At 48.7% G+C, this 18641-nt stretch overlaps 1 protein-coding gene across 1 annotated transcript in view; it reads right to left on the reverse strand.

Moving 5' to 3' along the window:
* LOC120861782 (epididymis-specific alpha-mannosidase-like) overlaps nt 1-18641 on the reverse strand; it is a 42622-nt gene that overhangs the window by 18355 nt on the left and 5626 nt on the right. The window contains 8 exon segments of the mRNA XM_040237579.1: nt 1225-1358; nt 4418-4556; nt 4805-4995; nt 7039-7237; nt 12110-12186; nt 12189-12259; nt 13404-13513; nt 13910-14082. Coding sequence (XP_040093513.1) covers nt 1225-1358; nt 4418-4556; nt 4805-4995; nt 7039-7237; nt 12110-12186; nt 12189-12259; nt 13404-13513; nt 13910-14082 — 1094 coding nt within the window.

Below are 18641 nucleotides of genomic sequence, written 5' to 3' on the forward strand. Positions count from 1 at the left end.
TTCCAGGTCACCCCCGCAGGCCTTTCTCCATCTCCACGTCATCGGATTCAGGCAAGGGAATCGGGTGACACCACTGAATCCACGTAGGGAGTGGGGGATGGGGCTCACTCAGTATGGAACAGATGTCAACTCTGGGTCCTGTGGGGAGGATTTACGGAGCTATGAGCAAATTCATGTTGCTTCCTACAGCCTCCAGCCTGGCCTTTCTCTGAACTGGCAGACACTCTGTCCCCACCCCACACGCCATACCTTTCCTGAAGGTTTTCCTTCACCACACTTATCATCTGTCCCTTTCTACACTTTCTTATTTTCTCCCTGCCTGGATCCCCCACTAGAATAGGAGCCCCCCAAGGGCAGGGACTTTTGTCTACTTGGTTGTTAAAGTTTCTCCAGTGCCTAGAGTAACGCCTGACACATAGTAGGTGCTCAAGAATATTGAAGTGCATTGACACTTAGAGAGTGCTGCCTTTGGGTGGGGAGGGGGATGTTTTGTGTTGGGTCAGCTCAACCCAGCCCCCTCCCCGCACCTGACCACAACAGAGGAATCTTCCTCTGCTGTCTCAGTTAAGGACTGCTGCCCTGGCCAACAGGTCATCACTCCACACCTCAGCTGTCTATATCTGTGTCTGTTCCTTGAATTCCATGGGGACTTCAGCGTCAGGGACGAGCACTCAGCTAGGGGCCTCACCAGAACAGACATGCAGTTGTGTTTCCTGAATGGCTGACTAATGGCATCACCTCCTCCACCTCATCCGGCAAGGGCTGGCTGGGTGACAGCAGGGTCACCTTTAGACAAGTCTAGCTCCAGGTCTGGGAAGGCCATGGGGAGGGACAACACACGATGTGGGTGTCTTAGAGAAGCAGCTGGGCCCTACCTGTAATACAGCACCTCCATAAAGATGCACATTTAGGACTTCTGATGGACTTCTCATGCAAAGTGGATATTTTCCTGAGAGCATATATGCTCTCCATGTAACCCAGACCACTGTGAGGCCTTATAGGGTAAGCACAGCAGAAGGGACTTCTGGTCAACTCAGATGCCCAAAGCCTAGGGTCAGACCCCTGGGTGGATCCACTGACCCTGATGGTGACTCACCCCATGACACTGTCCTCACAATGAGGGCAGCGTGTCACATGTTCCCTTTAGACACCCTATGTCTGGGGGCCCCACGCAGAGCAGGGGCAGCAACAGGGCATGCACCATAGATGGGATGTCCCCCTCACCTGTGCAGGCACAGGGTGGCCTGACTCGTCTGTGATGCTGACATCGGGGAATTCCACAGTCAGGGTGATAATGGTGGTGACCATCCAGGCCAGTGGGTTGTAGACCACCGCAAAGTGTCCCCCACGCTTTGGGCCTGCACACAGAGAACAGACTTTACTGACTGTGGGACCTGACCCACATCTCATCCCTGGTGCCCCTCGGAACAAGAGAAACTGAGGCAGGTGAGCCTGGCCTGCAGAGTCCAGAGGGAAGGACAGGCAGACACATGGGCTCTCACGTGCAACTTCCTCCTCATCTGTTCAGGCTGTGTCCTGGATCCCAGATGGGGTGAGGGAGGCGTCCCCCCAGAGATGAGCTCCTCACTCATCTCTTCCTGTCAGCCCACTTTACTGGTGAGGACACAGGTCCAGAGCAAATGGTCAGCTGTCCAAGATGACCCATGGCCTAAGGCATGGCTCCAAAGCTTGAGTGCTTGGCAATGTACAGACAGAACTCGCTGGACCTTGGAGGGTCAGGGTCAATTATCAAAGTCAGCACTGGAGCACTCTTTGGTATGAACCTGGATTCCCTTTCCACTCCTTCCCCACCCCATATGCCCCAGGCTATGACCATGTTTGATGACTTCTGGATCTGGCCTCTGTCCATGCAGTTCCCATGGCTGGATGCCTTTCTGGGGTCTCCACCTGCCCTTTCCTTGGGGAGCTGCCCCTGTGAGCTCATGGGAATGGCTGGCCTCACCAGACACTGAAAGGACCCAGTTCTACCTCCATTTCTATGCCCGTCATCGCCTCCCCACCCCAGTCCCTGTAGACAGGATTCCAGTCTGCTGCACTCCTGACCCCAGGGCTCTTCCAGAGTCTGAAGGTAAGATGGAACTGTACACAGAGCAGAGGGCAGAGCTGGGCAGGTTAGGGGAGGGGCAGGGTTGGGAGGGCACAGTGAGAGAGAGCAGGGTGAGTGTGGACCCTGGGAAGGTGGGCGGCCCACGTGCTCCAGCAGGAACAACAGTTATCTCTGTTGGCCCAGGATTTTCAAGGATGAAGCTCGTCAGCTGCAGGCAAATGGGTTGATACTCACTCTCCACCTGTGAAACCCTCACAGACAAAGAAGCTGGTCACATGGCAGCCCAGATGGGATATGCCTCCAAGCTGAGCTCGGGAAGGAATGCAGGGGCCAGACTGGCTAAGGTTCTTGAGGAAACTGCATGCTGTCTGCAGAGCTGGGGAGCACTTGGCTAAGGGTCCCAATCCAAACTGTGTGACCCTGGACAGGGCCATAACCTGTGTGTTGTGCATGGGTCCTCAGCTATGAAGTGAGGACAGTGACAGTTTCAGCTTTCAGGATGTGTGATTCCTGTTAAGTCGCTCAATAGTGTGTGACTTTTTGAGACCCCATGGACTGCAGCATGCCAGGCTTTTCCATCTCTCTCCATCTCCTAGAGCTTGCTCAAACTCATGTCCATTGAGTTGATGATGCCATCCAACCGTCTCATCCCCTGTCATCCTCTTCTGCCCTCAGTCTTTCTCAGTATCAGGCTGTTTTCCAATGAGTCAGCTCTTCACATCAGGTGGACAGACGATTGGAGTTTCAGCTACAGAATCAGGTCTTCCAATGAATATTCAGGGTTGCTACCTTTTAGGATTGACTAGTTTGATCTTCTTGAGTACAAGGGACTCTCAAGAGTCTTCCTCAGCACCATACCATTGTTCAAAAGCATCCATTCTTTTGCACTCTGCCTTCTTTATGGTCCAGTTCGCATATCCGTACATGAACACTAGAAAGACCATAGTTTAGGCTATATGGACGGTTGCCAGCAAAGTGATGTCTCTGCTTTTTAATACCCTTCCTAGGTTTGTCAAGGCTTTTCTTCCAAGAAGCAAGGGTCTCTTAATTTCGTGGCTGCAAGTCACCATCTGCAGTGATTTTGGAGCCCAAGAAAATAAAGTCTTCCACTGTTTCCATTTTTTCCCATCTGCTTGTCATGAAGTGATGGGACCAGATACCATGATCTTCATTTTTTTTGAATGTTGAGTTGTAAGCCAGCTTTTTCACTCTCCTCTTTTACCTTCCTCAAGGGGCTCTTTAGTTCCTCTTCACTTTCTCCCATAATGGTGGTATCATCTGCATATCTGAGGTTATTGATATTTCTCCTGGCAATCCTGATGCCAGTTTGTGCTTCATCCAGCCCAGCATTTCACATGACGTATTGTGCATGTAAGTTACATAAGCAGGGTGACAGTATACAGCCTTGATGTGCTCCTTTCCCAATTTTGAAGCAGTTCATTGTTCCATGTCTGATCCTAAATGTTGCTTCTTGACCTGTATGCAGGTTTCTAACGAGGCAAGTAAGGTGGTCTGGTATTCCTATCTCTTGAAGAATTTCCCGCAGTTTGTTGTGATCCACACTATCAAAGGTTTTAGTGTAGTCAATGAAGCAGACGTAAATGATTTTCTGGCATTCTCTTGCTTTTTATGATCCAAGGGATGTTGGCAGTTTGATTTCTGATTCCTTTACCTTTGCTAAATCCACCTTGTACATCTGGAAGTTCTCCATTCACATAATGCTTAAGCCTAGCTTGAAAGATTTTGAGCATAACCTTGCTAACATGCAAAATCAGCATAATTGTGTGGTCATTTGAACATCTTTGGCATTACTGTTCTTCAGGACTGATATGAAGACTGACTTTTCCAGTCTTGTGGCCACTGCTGAGTTTTCCAAATTTGATGGCATGTTGGGTGCAGCACTTTAACAGCATCATTGTTTAGGATTTAAAAGAGCTTAGTTGGAATTCAGTCACCCCCATTAGCTTTCTTCATAGTAATGCTTCCTCAGGCCCACTTGACTCACACTCCAGGATGCCTGACTGTAGGTAAGTGATCACACCATTGTGGTTATCAGGTCATTAAGTGTTACATTAAATTGTGCAAACAGTATGTTGGCAACATCCAGAATGTGTTAGCATTTATTCCTCCCTCTAGTTTTCACAATAGCCCTTCCTCAATCATAGAGAGGAAGCAGAGCTCAGAGAAGTGAAGGCATCTGCCCAGCTCACACTGAAATGAGGGCCTCCACTAAATGGGACTTGAGTCTGACATTCAGATATCCTGGTCTGTCCCCTGACCCTCAGGCTCTCTTCTCAGAATGGGGTGGACCCCTCCATGGCCGACTGTGCCCCCAGGGGCCTCGCTTACCTGAGTTTGCTGGAGACCTGTCCTGGATGATGGAGGCCATCAGCTTGTGCACCCCTTGCATCCCAGTGCTCAGGAGCTCCACAAACATGTCACCAACCTTGACAGCGTGAGTCCCGGTGATGGCGTCATGGTGCTGGACCTGGGCCCCACCAGAGCAGAGCAAGAGTGGGGTCAGGCCGTCCTCTGCTCAGCACCTGCTGTCCTGATGCCCACTGGGCCCTGACTCCCCTTCCCTCTCAGCAGCTGCTGCTGGAGAATTGGGGGTTTCTCATCTGTAAAGTGGACCTGTAGTAACCAGGGACTGGGAGGTGTGCTGGGCTGGAAAGGGGGAAGCACACAGCCCAGGATGGTCCAACCCTGTCCTGTCTCTACGAGGCATCGCGTTACCTCGGAGACTGCCCAGCGGAGCTGCTGGAGCTGCTGCAGGCCCCAGGCCGGGTCCAGGAACCGGTGGGGAGCCAACAGCACATAGCGTGTGAACATGGACTCCCCGGCATACAGCAGAGCACCGGCTCTCCTCACCAGCCCCTTGAGACCACTTCGGGAGGCGTAGAATCCAGTCCAGGCATGAAATAAATCTAGGAGCAAAAGGCCAGGAATGGATCTCAAGTCCTGCCCACGGAGGCCCCTGAGCCCCATCTGGGAAATGCTGAGGAAGATGAGGTCAGAGATGGATCTGCCTGGGTCCCCGTAGACACAGTCTAGGCCTGGGATGACCTCAGGGTTCCTGGTCCAGCCAAGTTAGCAATGGTACAAGATCCCTCAAGGCCTGGGTAGCTGGTAGGGTCAGGCAGGGCTGGGGCAGGCCTGGAGAATCCCAAGTGCTGAAGGACTGTGACAAGGACAAGAAACCCAGTGTGCACCTGGGCCCCTGGAATGGCCTGTGGGGAAAGGCCCTGGAATGGGGGATGATGGCAAGACCCAGAGGGAAGGGCTGGAGTGTGGCAGCCCAGTATACCTCTGAGGACAAAAGAGATCCTTTACTGGCCTGCATCCCAGTAGGTCCCTCTGTCTGCCTATCAGGAATGAATGGCAGGGGGGTGGGAGTTGACATACCCCTGTAGCTACTTCCCTGACCCTGGACAGAGTTCAAAGCAGGATTGAGAGGAAACATGCTAAGCACATGAGGTCTGAGCTGTCTCTCAGCAAGTGTTTCATCTTCCACTCTTCTCCACTCCTATGGCTTCTACAGACTGTGCTGTGCCTTCACTTCAAACACTCTGTTGCTGAGTGCTTCCAGTTAGGCCCTGGGGTTGGGCAAAGTTGGCTGGGTGGCAGGGCCTGGTCACAGTCCCTGAGCTGCCCTGGCTCACGGAGTCCTGGCCACAGTCTCTCCCCACACCCACACCCCCTAGATCCTCTTTCTCTGCAAAAGGGAGCAGGATAACAAGGATCGTTGAAGGATTCTGGCATTGTATGCAGTAAGGGTTTCAGATGTTCAATAATTTCACCAACACCATCCCCCACGGATGCCCTGAGCAAGGGCTGGACTGGGCTGTGGAGGGCCTTTCTGTCTCCCCAGCTGTCAGTGGGAGGCTGTGTGTGCATAATTCCTGTCTGGCTTACAGATAGAGGAGCTGGACCTTCTAGGGGTCCGCTTGGAGGCAGGTGGGGCTGGACCGGGAAGAGGCGCTGATGCTGGGCTTCCTTCTGGGCATCAGGCCCCGGGCTACCTTCCTCAGCATGGAGTGCCCACACCATGTCCAGGATGGCGCCTGGCCTCCCAGGATGGAGATGCTGCTGTCAGTGTTAACAGCTGCATCTGCTGAGCCCTGGCTCTGGCCCAGGCACTAGGCTAAGGGCTCTCCTCATCTCACTTCATTCTCACACTGGATGCACTAACCAAGATGAATGTCCCCGCTTTCCTGGCACAGAACGGTTCCACGGTGCGCACAACCCACCACAAGGCTCAGTCCACGACCTTTCACCCTGAGCCTTTCCGGCCACAGCCAAACCCGTCCTGGCCTCCGGGACACAGGCTTGTGGGAGACAAGGTCCCCCAATAATGCCTCTGTGGCAATAGGTGAAACGTGGGGCCCTGAGGGGAAGAGGAGACAGCCGATTGAGACTTAAGGTCAGGAAAGGCTTCCTGGAGGAGGTGACATGCATGCTTGCATGCGGAGTCGTGTCTGACGCTGCGACCCCATGGACTGTGGCCCGCCAGGCTCCTCTGTCCATGGGATTTCCCAGGCAAGAATCCTGGAACGGGTTGCCATTTCCTCCTCTGAGGGGTCTTCCCTACCCAGGGGTCCAACCTGCATCTGCTGTGTCTCCTGCACTGGCAGGTGGTTCTTACCACAAGCACCACGTGGGGATCAGAGGAGGTGACACTACAGGACAATTGGGACTTTGCAGGAAGAGGAGGTGGGCACGGGGCAGTCCTCCGGCAGCACTGCAATAAAAGGCAGAGACGGGACCTGCTGCGTGTGGACAGCGTGAGAGGCTCCGGGAGCTAGGAAGTGGGCAGAGTGTGGAGGGCGTCAGGCTGGAGGGTCAGGGCCTGTACCTCCCCCAGGGCCCCTAGCAGGCTCCAAGCAGAGGCCTGAGCAGGCACTGAGTTTGGGGGCCCCTTTCCTCCCTGGCACTGAATCCCTCCCTGCTCCCCCACCAGAGGATCCTACCTGAGGAATAAGGCAGGAAGTCTCGGTGGTCTTGGACCTTCCAGGAGAGCTGGTGAGCGTGCACAGCCTGGAAGTAGTTGCCCAGCGTAGCGTACTGCACCGAGATGCCGTGCTGGTGTGTGAACTTGTTGACCTCCTCCATTACACGGTCCATGTTGGTGAATTGCAGTGAGGCATTGAAGAACTGCCTGTCACATCCCTGCAGGCCCGGGGACAGAAGCAACGCCCTGCCCTTCTGGGTGCAGAGCCCAGCCTGCACGGGGAGAACCCCTCCTATCCCCATGACCACCCGCACTCCCCGCGGCGGGCACAGATCCCGGGCCCTGTGCTGGTGTGTCTGCCTCTCTGCCATGTGGAGGGCGTTTCCCCAGCACGGGTTTGTCTTGCAGCTGCAGGTTTGTGTCCTTTCACAACATCCCCCGGTTCTGCACACTCACCAGGGCCACCTTTGGCTGCCACGAGCTGATCTCTTTCTCTATGAGACTGGAGAAATTCCGCATGTGAGATGATTCAGGTTTTGGCTTTCTGTGTCTGATTGACTTCACTTCTTGACTGTTTCTTAAACCCCAGCACATTACTAGATATTAATAACCTTAATTATGGTAAGATACTAAACATGAATAAAAAGGATAATGGCTTACTTGAATTTACTGACCTTAATTACATCCTCTGAAAGATATCAAAGTATAAAAACTGATAAATTCTTGGAAATATATAATCTAAACTATGCATAAATAGAAAGAATGAACAATGGATTCCTAGTAACAAAATTGAACCTGGATTCAGATACCTCTCAAGAAACCAATGATCAACTTTCAGTGGAAATTTCTATCAACTGTTGAAGAGGAACTGATACACATTCTTGTTAGTCTGTCCCATAAACTAGAATTGGACAGAAAAGTTTCAATATAATTTCTTGGTCAAATACAAGGCCAAGATGACCCTGACATGAAACTAGGCAAAGAAACCTCACTATCTCCTAGGAACATAGACACAAAATCAACAGCACATTAGCAAAACAAATTCAAATACATGAAGACAATATTATACCATCTTCAAGCAGGATTTATTCCAGGAATGCAGGGATTGTTCAACATCCTCAAATCAATCCATGTACTACAGCACACTAAGAAAATGCAAGATAAAAATTGTATAATCATCTCAACAGATGTGAAAAAAGCATATGACATAATTCATCTTCCATTTATGATAAAAACTCTCATCAAAGAAGAAGTGGATGGAAAGTATGTCATCATTTGAGAGATCGTATATGACAGCTGACAAGTGACATCAATTCAAGGATGAAAAGATAAAACCTATTCCTGTGAGATCATGAAAAAGACAAGGGTGATCCCACTCACCACTTATTTAACATGGTTTTATAAAGCATAGAGAGCAGCAAATAGGAAAGGAAAGACATGTAAATTGGAGCAGAACCAGTAAAACTCTCACTAATGGCAATTATAATGGTGTTATAGAAATAGAGATCATATAAAACCCGAAAGGCAAATCTTAAATGAATAACAGCAGTAAAGTTGCAAGATAAAAATATCAATACACATAATCACCTGCTGTGATGTTTCCACACACTAATAACTAATCATCAGAAAGAGAAATGAAGGAAACAATCCTATTTATAGTTATATCAAAAAGGTGAAATACCTAAGAATACATTTCATGGAGCAGGTGCCAGCCCTGTACACTGAAAACTAGACGACACCGTGATGATAGAAATGGAGGAAGACACAAGTGGGAAAACACTCTGTGCTCATGACTGCAAGAAGAGGGCCTCCTTTTCCAAAGCAATCTACAGATTCAGTGCAACCCCTATGAAAATTCCAAAGACGTTTTTCACAGAAAGAGAACAACCAATCCTAAAATTTGTGAGAACCACAGAAGACTCTGAGTAGTCAGAGCAATCTTTAGTGGGAAGAACGAAACTCAAAGCATTGTGCACCCCGATTTCAGACTTCACTGCAAAGTCACAGCAAGCCAAATAGTCTGGTAGCAACAATAAAGATACAGATGGATCAATGGGATAGAATAGAGCGCTCAGGAACAAAGCCATGTATGTATGGTAATTATATTACAGCAAAAGGGTAAGAATACAAACTGGGGAAAGGACATCTTCTACCAGAAACGGTCTGGTGAAAACTGAACATCCTCATGTGTAGAATGAAGTTGGACCACTGCCGGACACTGTACTCAAAGAGTAACTCAAGTTAAGCAAAGACTTGATTGTAATTCCTGGAACTATAAGGGCTTCCCTGGTAGCTCAGCTGGTAAAGAATCCACTTGAAATGTAGGAGACTCTAGTTCAATTCCTGGGTTGGGAAGATCCGTTGGAGAAGGAATAGGCTACCCACTCCAATGTTCTTGGTCTTCCCTGGTGGTTCAGCTGGTAATCTGCCTGCAATGCGGAAGACCTGGGTTCGATCCTTGTGTTGGGAAGATCCCGTGCAGAAGGAAACAGCTACCCACTCCAGTATCCTGGCCTGGAGAATTCCGTGGACTGTATAGTCCAAGTGTTCACAAAGAGGAGGACATGTGAAACTATAAAACCTCCAGAAGGAAGTGTATGCAGTAAATTCCTCATCATTGGTGTTGATGATGAGTTTTTGGATTGGCACCACGTGGAAAGGGATAAACAAGCACAATCAACAAGCAGACTACATCAAACTAAAAGCTTCTGCACAGCAAAGAAACACCATAAATAAAGACAACCTATGAAAGGAGAGAAAATATTTGCAAGTCATAAATCTGAAAAGGGTTAATATCCAAAATATATAAAGAACACATCCAAATCAGTAGTAATAATGCAAACAAGTCAGGTAAAAAATGGACAGAGGTCTTGAAAAGACATTTGTCCGAGGAAGACATGGAGATGCCAACAGATAGGAAAAGATGCTGAACAAATAAAATTAGACAGAGGTACAACCTCACAACTATTAGAACAGCTATTGTTTATGAGAAAAGAAGCAACTAACATATGTCAGGATAAGGAGAAAAGGAGACATTCATGCGCTGTTGGCTTGAATGTAAATTGGCCCAGCCATGATGAAAACAGTATGGAGATTCCCCCCAAAATTAATAATAGAGCTGATTCAGCCATCCCCTCTCTTCATACTTATTCAAAGGCAACAAAAGTACTATTTTGAAAAGACTTTTGTATCCTCATGTTCACTGCAGCATTATTTATAATAGTCAAGGTGTGGAATAAACCAACCATCAATGGATGATCAGATCAAGAGAACGTGCTTTACGTACACAGTGTTATTCACCATCAAAAGAGGAAATCCTGCCATTTGCAACAACATGGGTGGAACTTGAGAGCATTATGCTCAGGGAAACAGTCAGACAGAGGAAGATGAAATACTGTATGGTGTCATGCGTATGTGAATTAATGGAAAAGAGAAAATCTGTGAAAAATGGGTTCATGTAAAAAGAGAACAGATTGGTGGATGCCACAACCAGGAGGGTAGGGTGGATGCATGATGGAGGCCGTAAGGCACAAATTGCCATCTACAAAGTTAGAAGGTTGTAAGGTTGCACTGCACAGAATGGCGGCTGTGGTGAGCAATACTCTATTGTTGAATTGAAAGTTGTTGAAAGGTAAATCTTAAAATTTGCATTACAGGAAAAAATTGTGTAACTATTTGTGGTGACAGATATTAACGAGATCTTTGTAGTGATCATATTACAATACATATATATGCATACATAAAAGTGAAAGTCAAAGTGAAGTTGCTCCGTCATGTCTGACTCTTTGCAACGCCATGGACTGTAGCCTACCAGACTCCTCAGTCCATGGAATTTTCCAGGCAAGAATACTGGAGTGGGTTGCCATTGCCTTCTCCAGGGGATCTTCCCAACCCAGGGATTGAACCTGGGTCTCCCGTATTGCAGGCAGACGCTTCACCATCCGAGCCACCAGGGAAGCCTCATAAGCATACATACATAAATATAATTCTTGAGACAGTAAACATTTCATTGTTTTTTTTTTTTAAACTGCCTACATATATGCCTGTCAAGCTGCCATATATTAATATATTTTGATATATTTTTATTCTGTTTACCCAATATATACAATTTTGGTCAAAAATTTATTAATATTTGCTCATATATACCGGAGTAGGAAATGGCAAACCACTACACTATTCTTGCCTAGAGAATCCCATGAACAGAGGAGCTTAGAGGGTTACAGTACACAGGATCACAAAGAATTGGGCACAACTTAGTGACTAACACATACATACACACACACACACTCATATATTAAAAATAATTTAACTCCCTCCACCCCCCCAAAAAAGAGAGAGTTGTACACAAAGAAAGCAGGGTGTATAGCTTTTCTGATGGCCTGAGCACAAATTCCACTTTCCTAGCTGCCCTGCTAAGTACCTGTGTGGCGTCAGAAAAATTCCCTAACCTCTCTGGCTCTCAGTTCCTTATGAGTAGTAGACAGGACACCATAGGGCCTGCCCCTGTGCCCAGTTGGGCAGAGAAAATGGGGGAGACACATGCCTCCCATAGAAGAGTACCAGGCACACACTGGGTGCTCCATACAGTTTAGCTGTGACAACAATGGTGACTGGGTGTTGGGCACTGTCCCCTGGGGGTGTCTTTCCCATCTTGACCTCAAATCCAGCCTATGAAGCAGGTCCTGTCATCATCCCCATTTCACAGATGACAAAAGTGAGGCCCAGAGGGTCCCAAGTCTCACAGCCCCTGAGTAGGGAGCCAGGAGTCAGGCCCAGGCTTCTGCTGCCAGCACTGAGAAGGAGAAAGGAGGGGAGAGCTGGGGAGAGGCTGGAGCCTGTGTTGGGGAGGGACTGCATTGGAGGCGGAGGTGGTGGGGGTGAGCCAGGGTTGGGGGAGGAGCTGGTAGACTGAGTGAGGACTTGGGAAGGCAGACTGAGCCGGGGCTGGGGTGGCCCATTGCCTGGATGGACACTGGCCTGGCTAACGCTGAGCACCAGTCCCGGGTGGACCCATGTGCTGAGGTCGGACCCATGACAGCACGCCGTGGGCAGAATTGAGGAACCAGGGCCTGGTTGGGTCCCCAACTTACCCAGGGCCAGAGGAGGTGTGGTGTCTGGAACCAGGTGGCTCGTTCCCCCATGTTGTACAACATGGCCTCAACAAAGGATTGGAGTTGGGGTACCAGCCATCTGCAGGTGGATGTGGGAAGATGGGTTCACCATCCCAGTAAAATCCTTCACTGAGAGAGGGAGAGGAGTGTTAGGGGGCCCAGCCCTGAGAAGGGCAGCAGCCCGAGGTCTGGGAGACAAGCAGAGCTCAGCAAGGTCAGAGCGTCGGAGCTTCTGTTGCAGACAGGGTGGTGGTAGGCAGATGAGAGCTATGTGGACAGAAGGTGTCACATTTCAGTCCTGCAGGACCTTGGCCACATTACCCTGAAAGGCCCATGATTTTTCAGCTGTTCTGTGGAGCACACACCCTCTGTACCCCAGTTCCTCCACATGGATCAGGTGTGATTCATGTGATGATTCATTCTTTAGGTGACCTCTGGGCCCATCAAATCTTAATCCAAGGACCCCGAGCAGGGCTGTGACCTAAACGACACAAGTGAGATACTCGCCTTTGCACAAAACTTCACACTTGCAAAAATCTCAGTATCACCATGATGAGATTTTCACACTTTTGAAATACAATATAATGAAAAAAACATCATGATGAACAGAATCACAAAATTCTGTACAAAGATAGAGCAGTAGCACAAAATCCTCAGACTCCAATATAGCTTGGGAGGCTCTGACCCCAGGAAGGAACCTCAGGGCTCTGGACAGCCCCCGGTGAGGGTCTCGCCATTCATGCTGGGCAGCAAGGAATCACATAGGAGGGCCCATTGACCAGCCCACAGGAATGACCAATTTGAAACACTGTGAACCTCAGTCTCCTGATCATAAATTGTACGAAGATCACTAAGAGGACTGAGTGAAAGTACTGGTGGAAACGCTGAGAAGCAGCGCCAGGTGCAGAGTGGAGCCCAATGTCAGTAACCTGCTAGTGAGTCCCCCCAGGTTATTCTCCAAGCTGCCCCTTCATCCCACCTCCCCTGTGCATGAGGGCTCAGCCCCTGCCCACAGCCTTGCAGGCACAGAGGGCAGAGGGGACTGGATGTAGGGCTGCCCACAAGACAGCCCACAGCGGGGCTGAGGACACAAAGGCCTTGATACTGCCTCCAGAGCCCAGTGTAGCTGCCCTGTGGCTGCTACCGTGGGACCTTGGCTACACGTCCAGGCCACAGTTGTTCTTTCTGTAAGATGGGTGCTCAGTGCGTGCCCTCAGGGCTGGCCATGAGGGGCGTGGCTGAGGTGGTCCAAGGAGGGTGCTGGAATAGGGACTGGCCCGAGGCAGGTGCTCACGAGCAGTAGCCGAAATGGTCCAGGACGTGTGTGAAGATTTCCTGCTGCGCTGATAGGGATCTGGACCCTTGCCACACGAACTGCAGCTGCTGCAAACCCGGAGGGACGGAGTGAGTGCCCAGGGGTGACATGGCTTCCGGCTCCCTCCCTCCAGGCACCGCCTGAGTTTCCTCACTCACCGCGCCCACTGCTCTCAGGGGTTCAGGTCAAGATGCCCCTCTGCTGCCCCCTCCTCACGGTTCCCCCTGACCTCCCAAAGCCACAGGAGGTGGAGGAATCAGCCCTCCAGATGCTGCCTATCTGCACCTTCTTATGACCCTCCTCAGGGCAGGACTCTCTGCCAAGGCCTGCCAGCCAGGCTGTCTGTAACTCGGCTTGAATGTCCCCAGACATTGTGGAGCTCATTATGGATCATTATAGGTGCAGAAGTGGTTTTCAGTTCTGATGGTTAGAACGTGGATGAGTAGATGCAGCTCACGACTCACCTGGTTAATCTGCATGGCCTCCTTCTGGTCGTAGTCAATCCTGGAGATGACATGGGCATTGAAGCCCGCCAGGGCAAAGAGAGTGGGAGTCGTGGCAGATGCACCAAATGGGTCGACCTGCCAGGAGAATTGTGGTCGAATCCCAAATGTTTCATAGAGAAAGCCGTGTCCTTCTGCAAAGAGATAAAGTTCCTCAGTGACTGAATGGTGGCCCATCACCCCCTCACTCTCTCAGGCTTCGTGCCCTTCTCCAGGGCTGAAATTCTATTCCAGACCAAGCAGGGTCTTGGTGAAACAGATACGAAGTCAAATGGCCCATTACCTAAATATTCATCTACTTATTCATGATTTTCATGGCATCCCTATGTGCAGAGATCAAGGTGACTGCAGAAGTCCCCAGATTTGAGAATCCATTGGTTAAACTTCCCAAAGATGCTCCTGAAATATAATATCTGAATACTCTGAGCTGGGGCTAAAGTCTGCATGTTAGGATGAGAGAACAAAGCCTCAGAGAATTCAGGTGCCTGGTGCCAAGTCAAACTGCCCTTCACTGATGAGCTTACCAGTCTGGGACACTGGCTCTGGCCCAGAAGATTCCAGGGTTCTGGGGCAAAAATGAGATCAGATCCACAAACAAGGCCCAACCAGGAGGTGGGTGACTGCTGGGAGGCTGGGGGGAGCCTGGAGTAGACTTGGGGTCTGGTGCAGAGGAGGTGATGAAGTCCACCAGGTGCTGGACTGGGGGTGGGCTCTGAGGACTCAGGGACCAATGGGAGCAGCAGATGGTGTGTATGAAACAGAGGAGACCAAGAAGGAGCAGCTGGAGAGGAGGGGGGAGACCTGGGGATGGTGGGTCTGAGATGGGGGGTCAGTAAACTGTGCAGAGCACACCCTGACCCCAGATGGTCTGTCTGAGGAGGGCAGGCCCGATGGGTGTTGATTTGGTAGCCCCTAATTCCACATTCTATTCTTGTCTGGAGAATCCCATGGACGGAGGAGCTTGGTGGGCTACAGTCCACGGGTCTCAAAGAGTCGGACATGACTAAGCGACTTCACTTTCACTTTCACTTTCAATTCCACATTCAGAGTCTTTACTTCATTCAGGGGACACAAACCCAGTCTAAAGGGATGACTTACCAATAGTCTCATAGGTCATGGCAAGATCATTCACATCTGCCAGACTTTAAACACAAAGAGCAAATATTAAAAGCAGCAAGGGGAAAGCAACAAATAACACACAAGGTGTTTCTCATAAGGCTAACTGCACAGCTCTTAACAGAAACTGCAGACCTGAAGGAAGTGGCAGGATAAACTTAAAGGGATTAAAGGAAAAAACCTGCAACCAAGATTACTCTACCCAGCAAGGACTGCATTCCGGAAAAATCAAAAGCTTTCCAGACAAGCAAAAGTTAACACAATTCAGCAGCACCAAAGCAGCTTTACAACAAACGCTAAATGAGCTTATCTAGACAGAAAACACAAGAGAAAGAATAGACCTAAAAGAAACCCAAAACAAGAAAGTAAATGGTAATAGGATCACAGGTATCAATCATTACCTTAAATATAAATGGACTCAATGTTCCAACAAAAAGATAGGGACTGGCTGAATTGATACAAAAACAAGACCGCTGTGCATGCTATCTACAAGAGACCCACCTCAGACCTAGGGACACACACAGACTGAAAGTGAGGAGCTGGAAAAAGATACTCCACGCAAATGGAAATCAAAAGAAAGTGAAAGTAGCAATACTCGTATCCGATAAAATAGACTTTAAAATAAAGCCCTTTACAAGAGACAATGAAGGATCCCACATAATGAGGAAGGGGCCAATGCAAGAAGAAGCTACAGCAAGTATAAGTATATATGCACCCAACAGAGGAGCATATCAATACATAAGGCAAATGCTAAAAACTGTTAAAGGGGAAATCAATAGTAACACAATAACAGTGGGTGATTTTAATACCCTACTCACACCAATGGACAGATCATCCAGACAGAAAATTAACAAGGAAACAGAAGCTTTAAATGATACATTGGACCCTTTGGACTGTTTCATCCAAAAGCAGTAGATTTCACATTTTTCTCCAGGGCACTTGGAATATGCACAAGATAGACCACGTCCTAGGTAACAAATCAAACCATGGTAAAGTTTAAAACCTGAAATCATTTCAAGCATCTTTTCTGACCACACGCTATAAGGATAGATATCAATTACAGGGAAAAAAATCTATAAAAACACAAACACATGGAGGCTAAACAATATGTTTTGAATAACTAAGAGATTACTGAAGAAATCAAGGAAACATTAAAAAAAATACCTAGAAGCAAATGACAATGAAATCATGACAACTCAAAGCCTATGGGTTTCAGTAAATGCAGTGCTAAGAGGGAAGTTTACAGCAAAATAAGAAACAAGAGAAAAAGAAAAAAACAAGAAACAAGAGAAACATCAAATAAACAACCGAACCGGACATATAAAGCAAATAGAAAAAGAATAACAAAAAATACTCAAACTTAGTAGAAGGGAAGAAATCATAAATATCAGAGCAGAAACAAATTAAAAAAGAAATGAAGGCAGTAATAACAAAGATTAAAAAAAAACTAAAAGATGATTCTTTAAGAAGATAAACAAAACTGACCATCCATTAGTGAGACTCATCAGGGAAAAAGGTGAGAAATACAGAGACACATGTACCCCAGTTTTCCTACAATAAGTAGGACATGTGAGCAACCTAGATGTCTGTCAACAGATGAAAGGATAAAGATGCTGTGGTACATACATATGATGGACTATTACTCAGTCATAAAAAAGTACATTTGAGTCAGTTCTGATGAGGTGGATGAACCTAGAGCGTATTATACAGAGTGAAGTAAGTCAGAAAGAGAAAACCAAATATATATTAATACACACATATATGGCATCTAGAAAGATGGTACTGATGATCCTATTTCCAGAGCAGCAATGGAGATGCAGACATAGAGAACACACCTGTGAACACAGCAGAGGAAGGAGAAGGTGGGACGAATTGAGAGAACAGCATTGAAACATATACATCACCATATGCAAAATTAGATAGCCGGTGGAACTTTGCTGTATGATGCAGGGAGCTCAGATTCAGTGTTCTGTGACAACCTACAGGGGTGGGAAGGGGTGGGTGGGTGGGGAGGGAGTTTCAAGAGGGACCAGACATATGTATGCTCATTAATGTTGACATAAGGCAGAAACCAATGCAATATTATAAATCAATTAACCTCTAATAAAAATTAAATTTTTTTAAAAGACATGCCTGAGAAGCCATGCTACAGCAGCAGAAGGTCAGAGGCCTGTCCTATCCCAACAAGATCCTGCCCATTCTGACCCCTACCTGAGAAATCATCTTGACCTTAGACTGAGCCCATGTTGACCTCCTTGCTTCATTCTTCCTGTCCAGAGCCTGACACTCAGCAGGGGCTCAACAAAGGTGAAGAGGAGGGAATGGATCCAGGACCAGTGAGGTGTGGTCCAGCATGACCCGCCCACAACATCAGAGAAACATGGCACACTGTGGATATAACCACAAGTGGTGGTCCAGGAAATCAGGGATGATGGTTTGAAAAGGCCCCACTGAAAGTAAGATGTACACCCCTGCCCCTACACACACACACACACACACACACACACACACTCACTCACTTGGGGGCACAAGTTACAGAGCAGGACCAGATGGACTCGGCTGGAGTCATTTGACTGCTGGCTGCATGGACGTCCTTGCAGCTCTCTGTGCCTCAGTTTCCTCATCTTGAAAATGGGGCTTGAACAACACCACCTGCCACCAAGCTGTTCAGAGGCCCCCAGGAGAGAACAGATAGGCAAGCACTTGCTTCACCCTCCTGGGAGAGGGGCTGAGCTCTCAAGCACATTACTGACTGGGCCAGGCTTTGTCAGAATGAGCCCCTCACCTGCTGGCAGCAGGACTCGGGTAAGACTCAGCAACTTTTGAGCCTCAAATTCGACCTCAATGAGCAGGAGTTTGTAAGACCCCCTCATCTTTAGGACTGCCTCTTGGACCGAAGGACTGGAGGAATTAAGTGAATGCCTTGTTCTTAAAACAGGAGGTCATCATGAGATGAAGTCAGACCCATCACCTAGGGTCCCGGCAGCCTGGCTGGTGTTGGAAATTGAGCCCCAAAGAATCCCCTGGGGAGGATCCAGGCGTCCACATCCTTTCCTGTCCCAGTCATGGGAATTTGACTTTGCCTGGATTCTGGCTGCTGTGGTTAAGCCAGCAGGGTCAGCTCTGGGGTGTTCAGGATGGTGGGCATCGTGGACTGAGACCAGAGGCGAGGGATGCCTCTGCTGTGGGCACCTGGAGGAAGACAGGTCAGCGCTTACTCCCTCCCTCTGTGCCCACCAGCCCTGGTCAGCCCTGGACTAAGTCCTGGGGACCCAGAGAAGAATCAGACTCTGGTCACTGTGGAAGCAACCTGTAGTTCATGGTGAAGACGGGAGGTGCTCGGAGTATTGTGGCCCCAGGGGAGAGAGCCTGGACCATGAGACTCATCAGCTGAGTCTGGGTGGAAGCAACAGGAAAGCTTGTTCTGAAAGCACAGAAGACTCTGATATGGGAGCAGGTCAAGGGAAGCAGGAGGCAGAAGGAACAGGTGGTCCTAAAGTGAGGCCTGAGGTTGCATTTTGCAGGCTGGGGAATTCATATGATAAAACTTAAAGCTTCTCTTGGAAGAAAAGCTATG

This window comes from Oryx dammah, unplaced genomic scaffold, assembly GCF_014754425.2.
Source record: "Oryx dammah isolate SB20612 unplaced genomic scaffold, SCBI_Odam_1.1 HiC_scaffold_3, whole genome shotgun sequence".
In the NCBI taxonomy this organism is placed as follows: Eukaryota; Metazoa; Chordata; class Mammalia; order Artiodactyla; family Bovidae; genus Oryx; species Oryx dammah.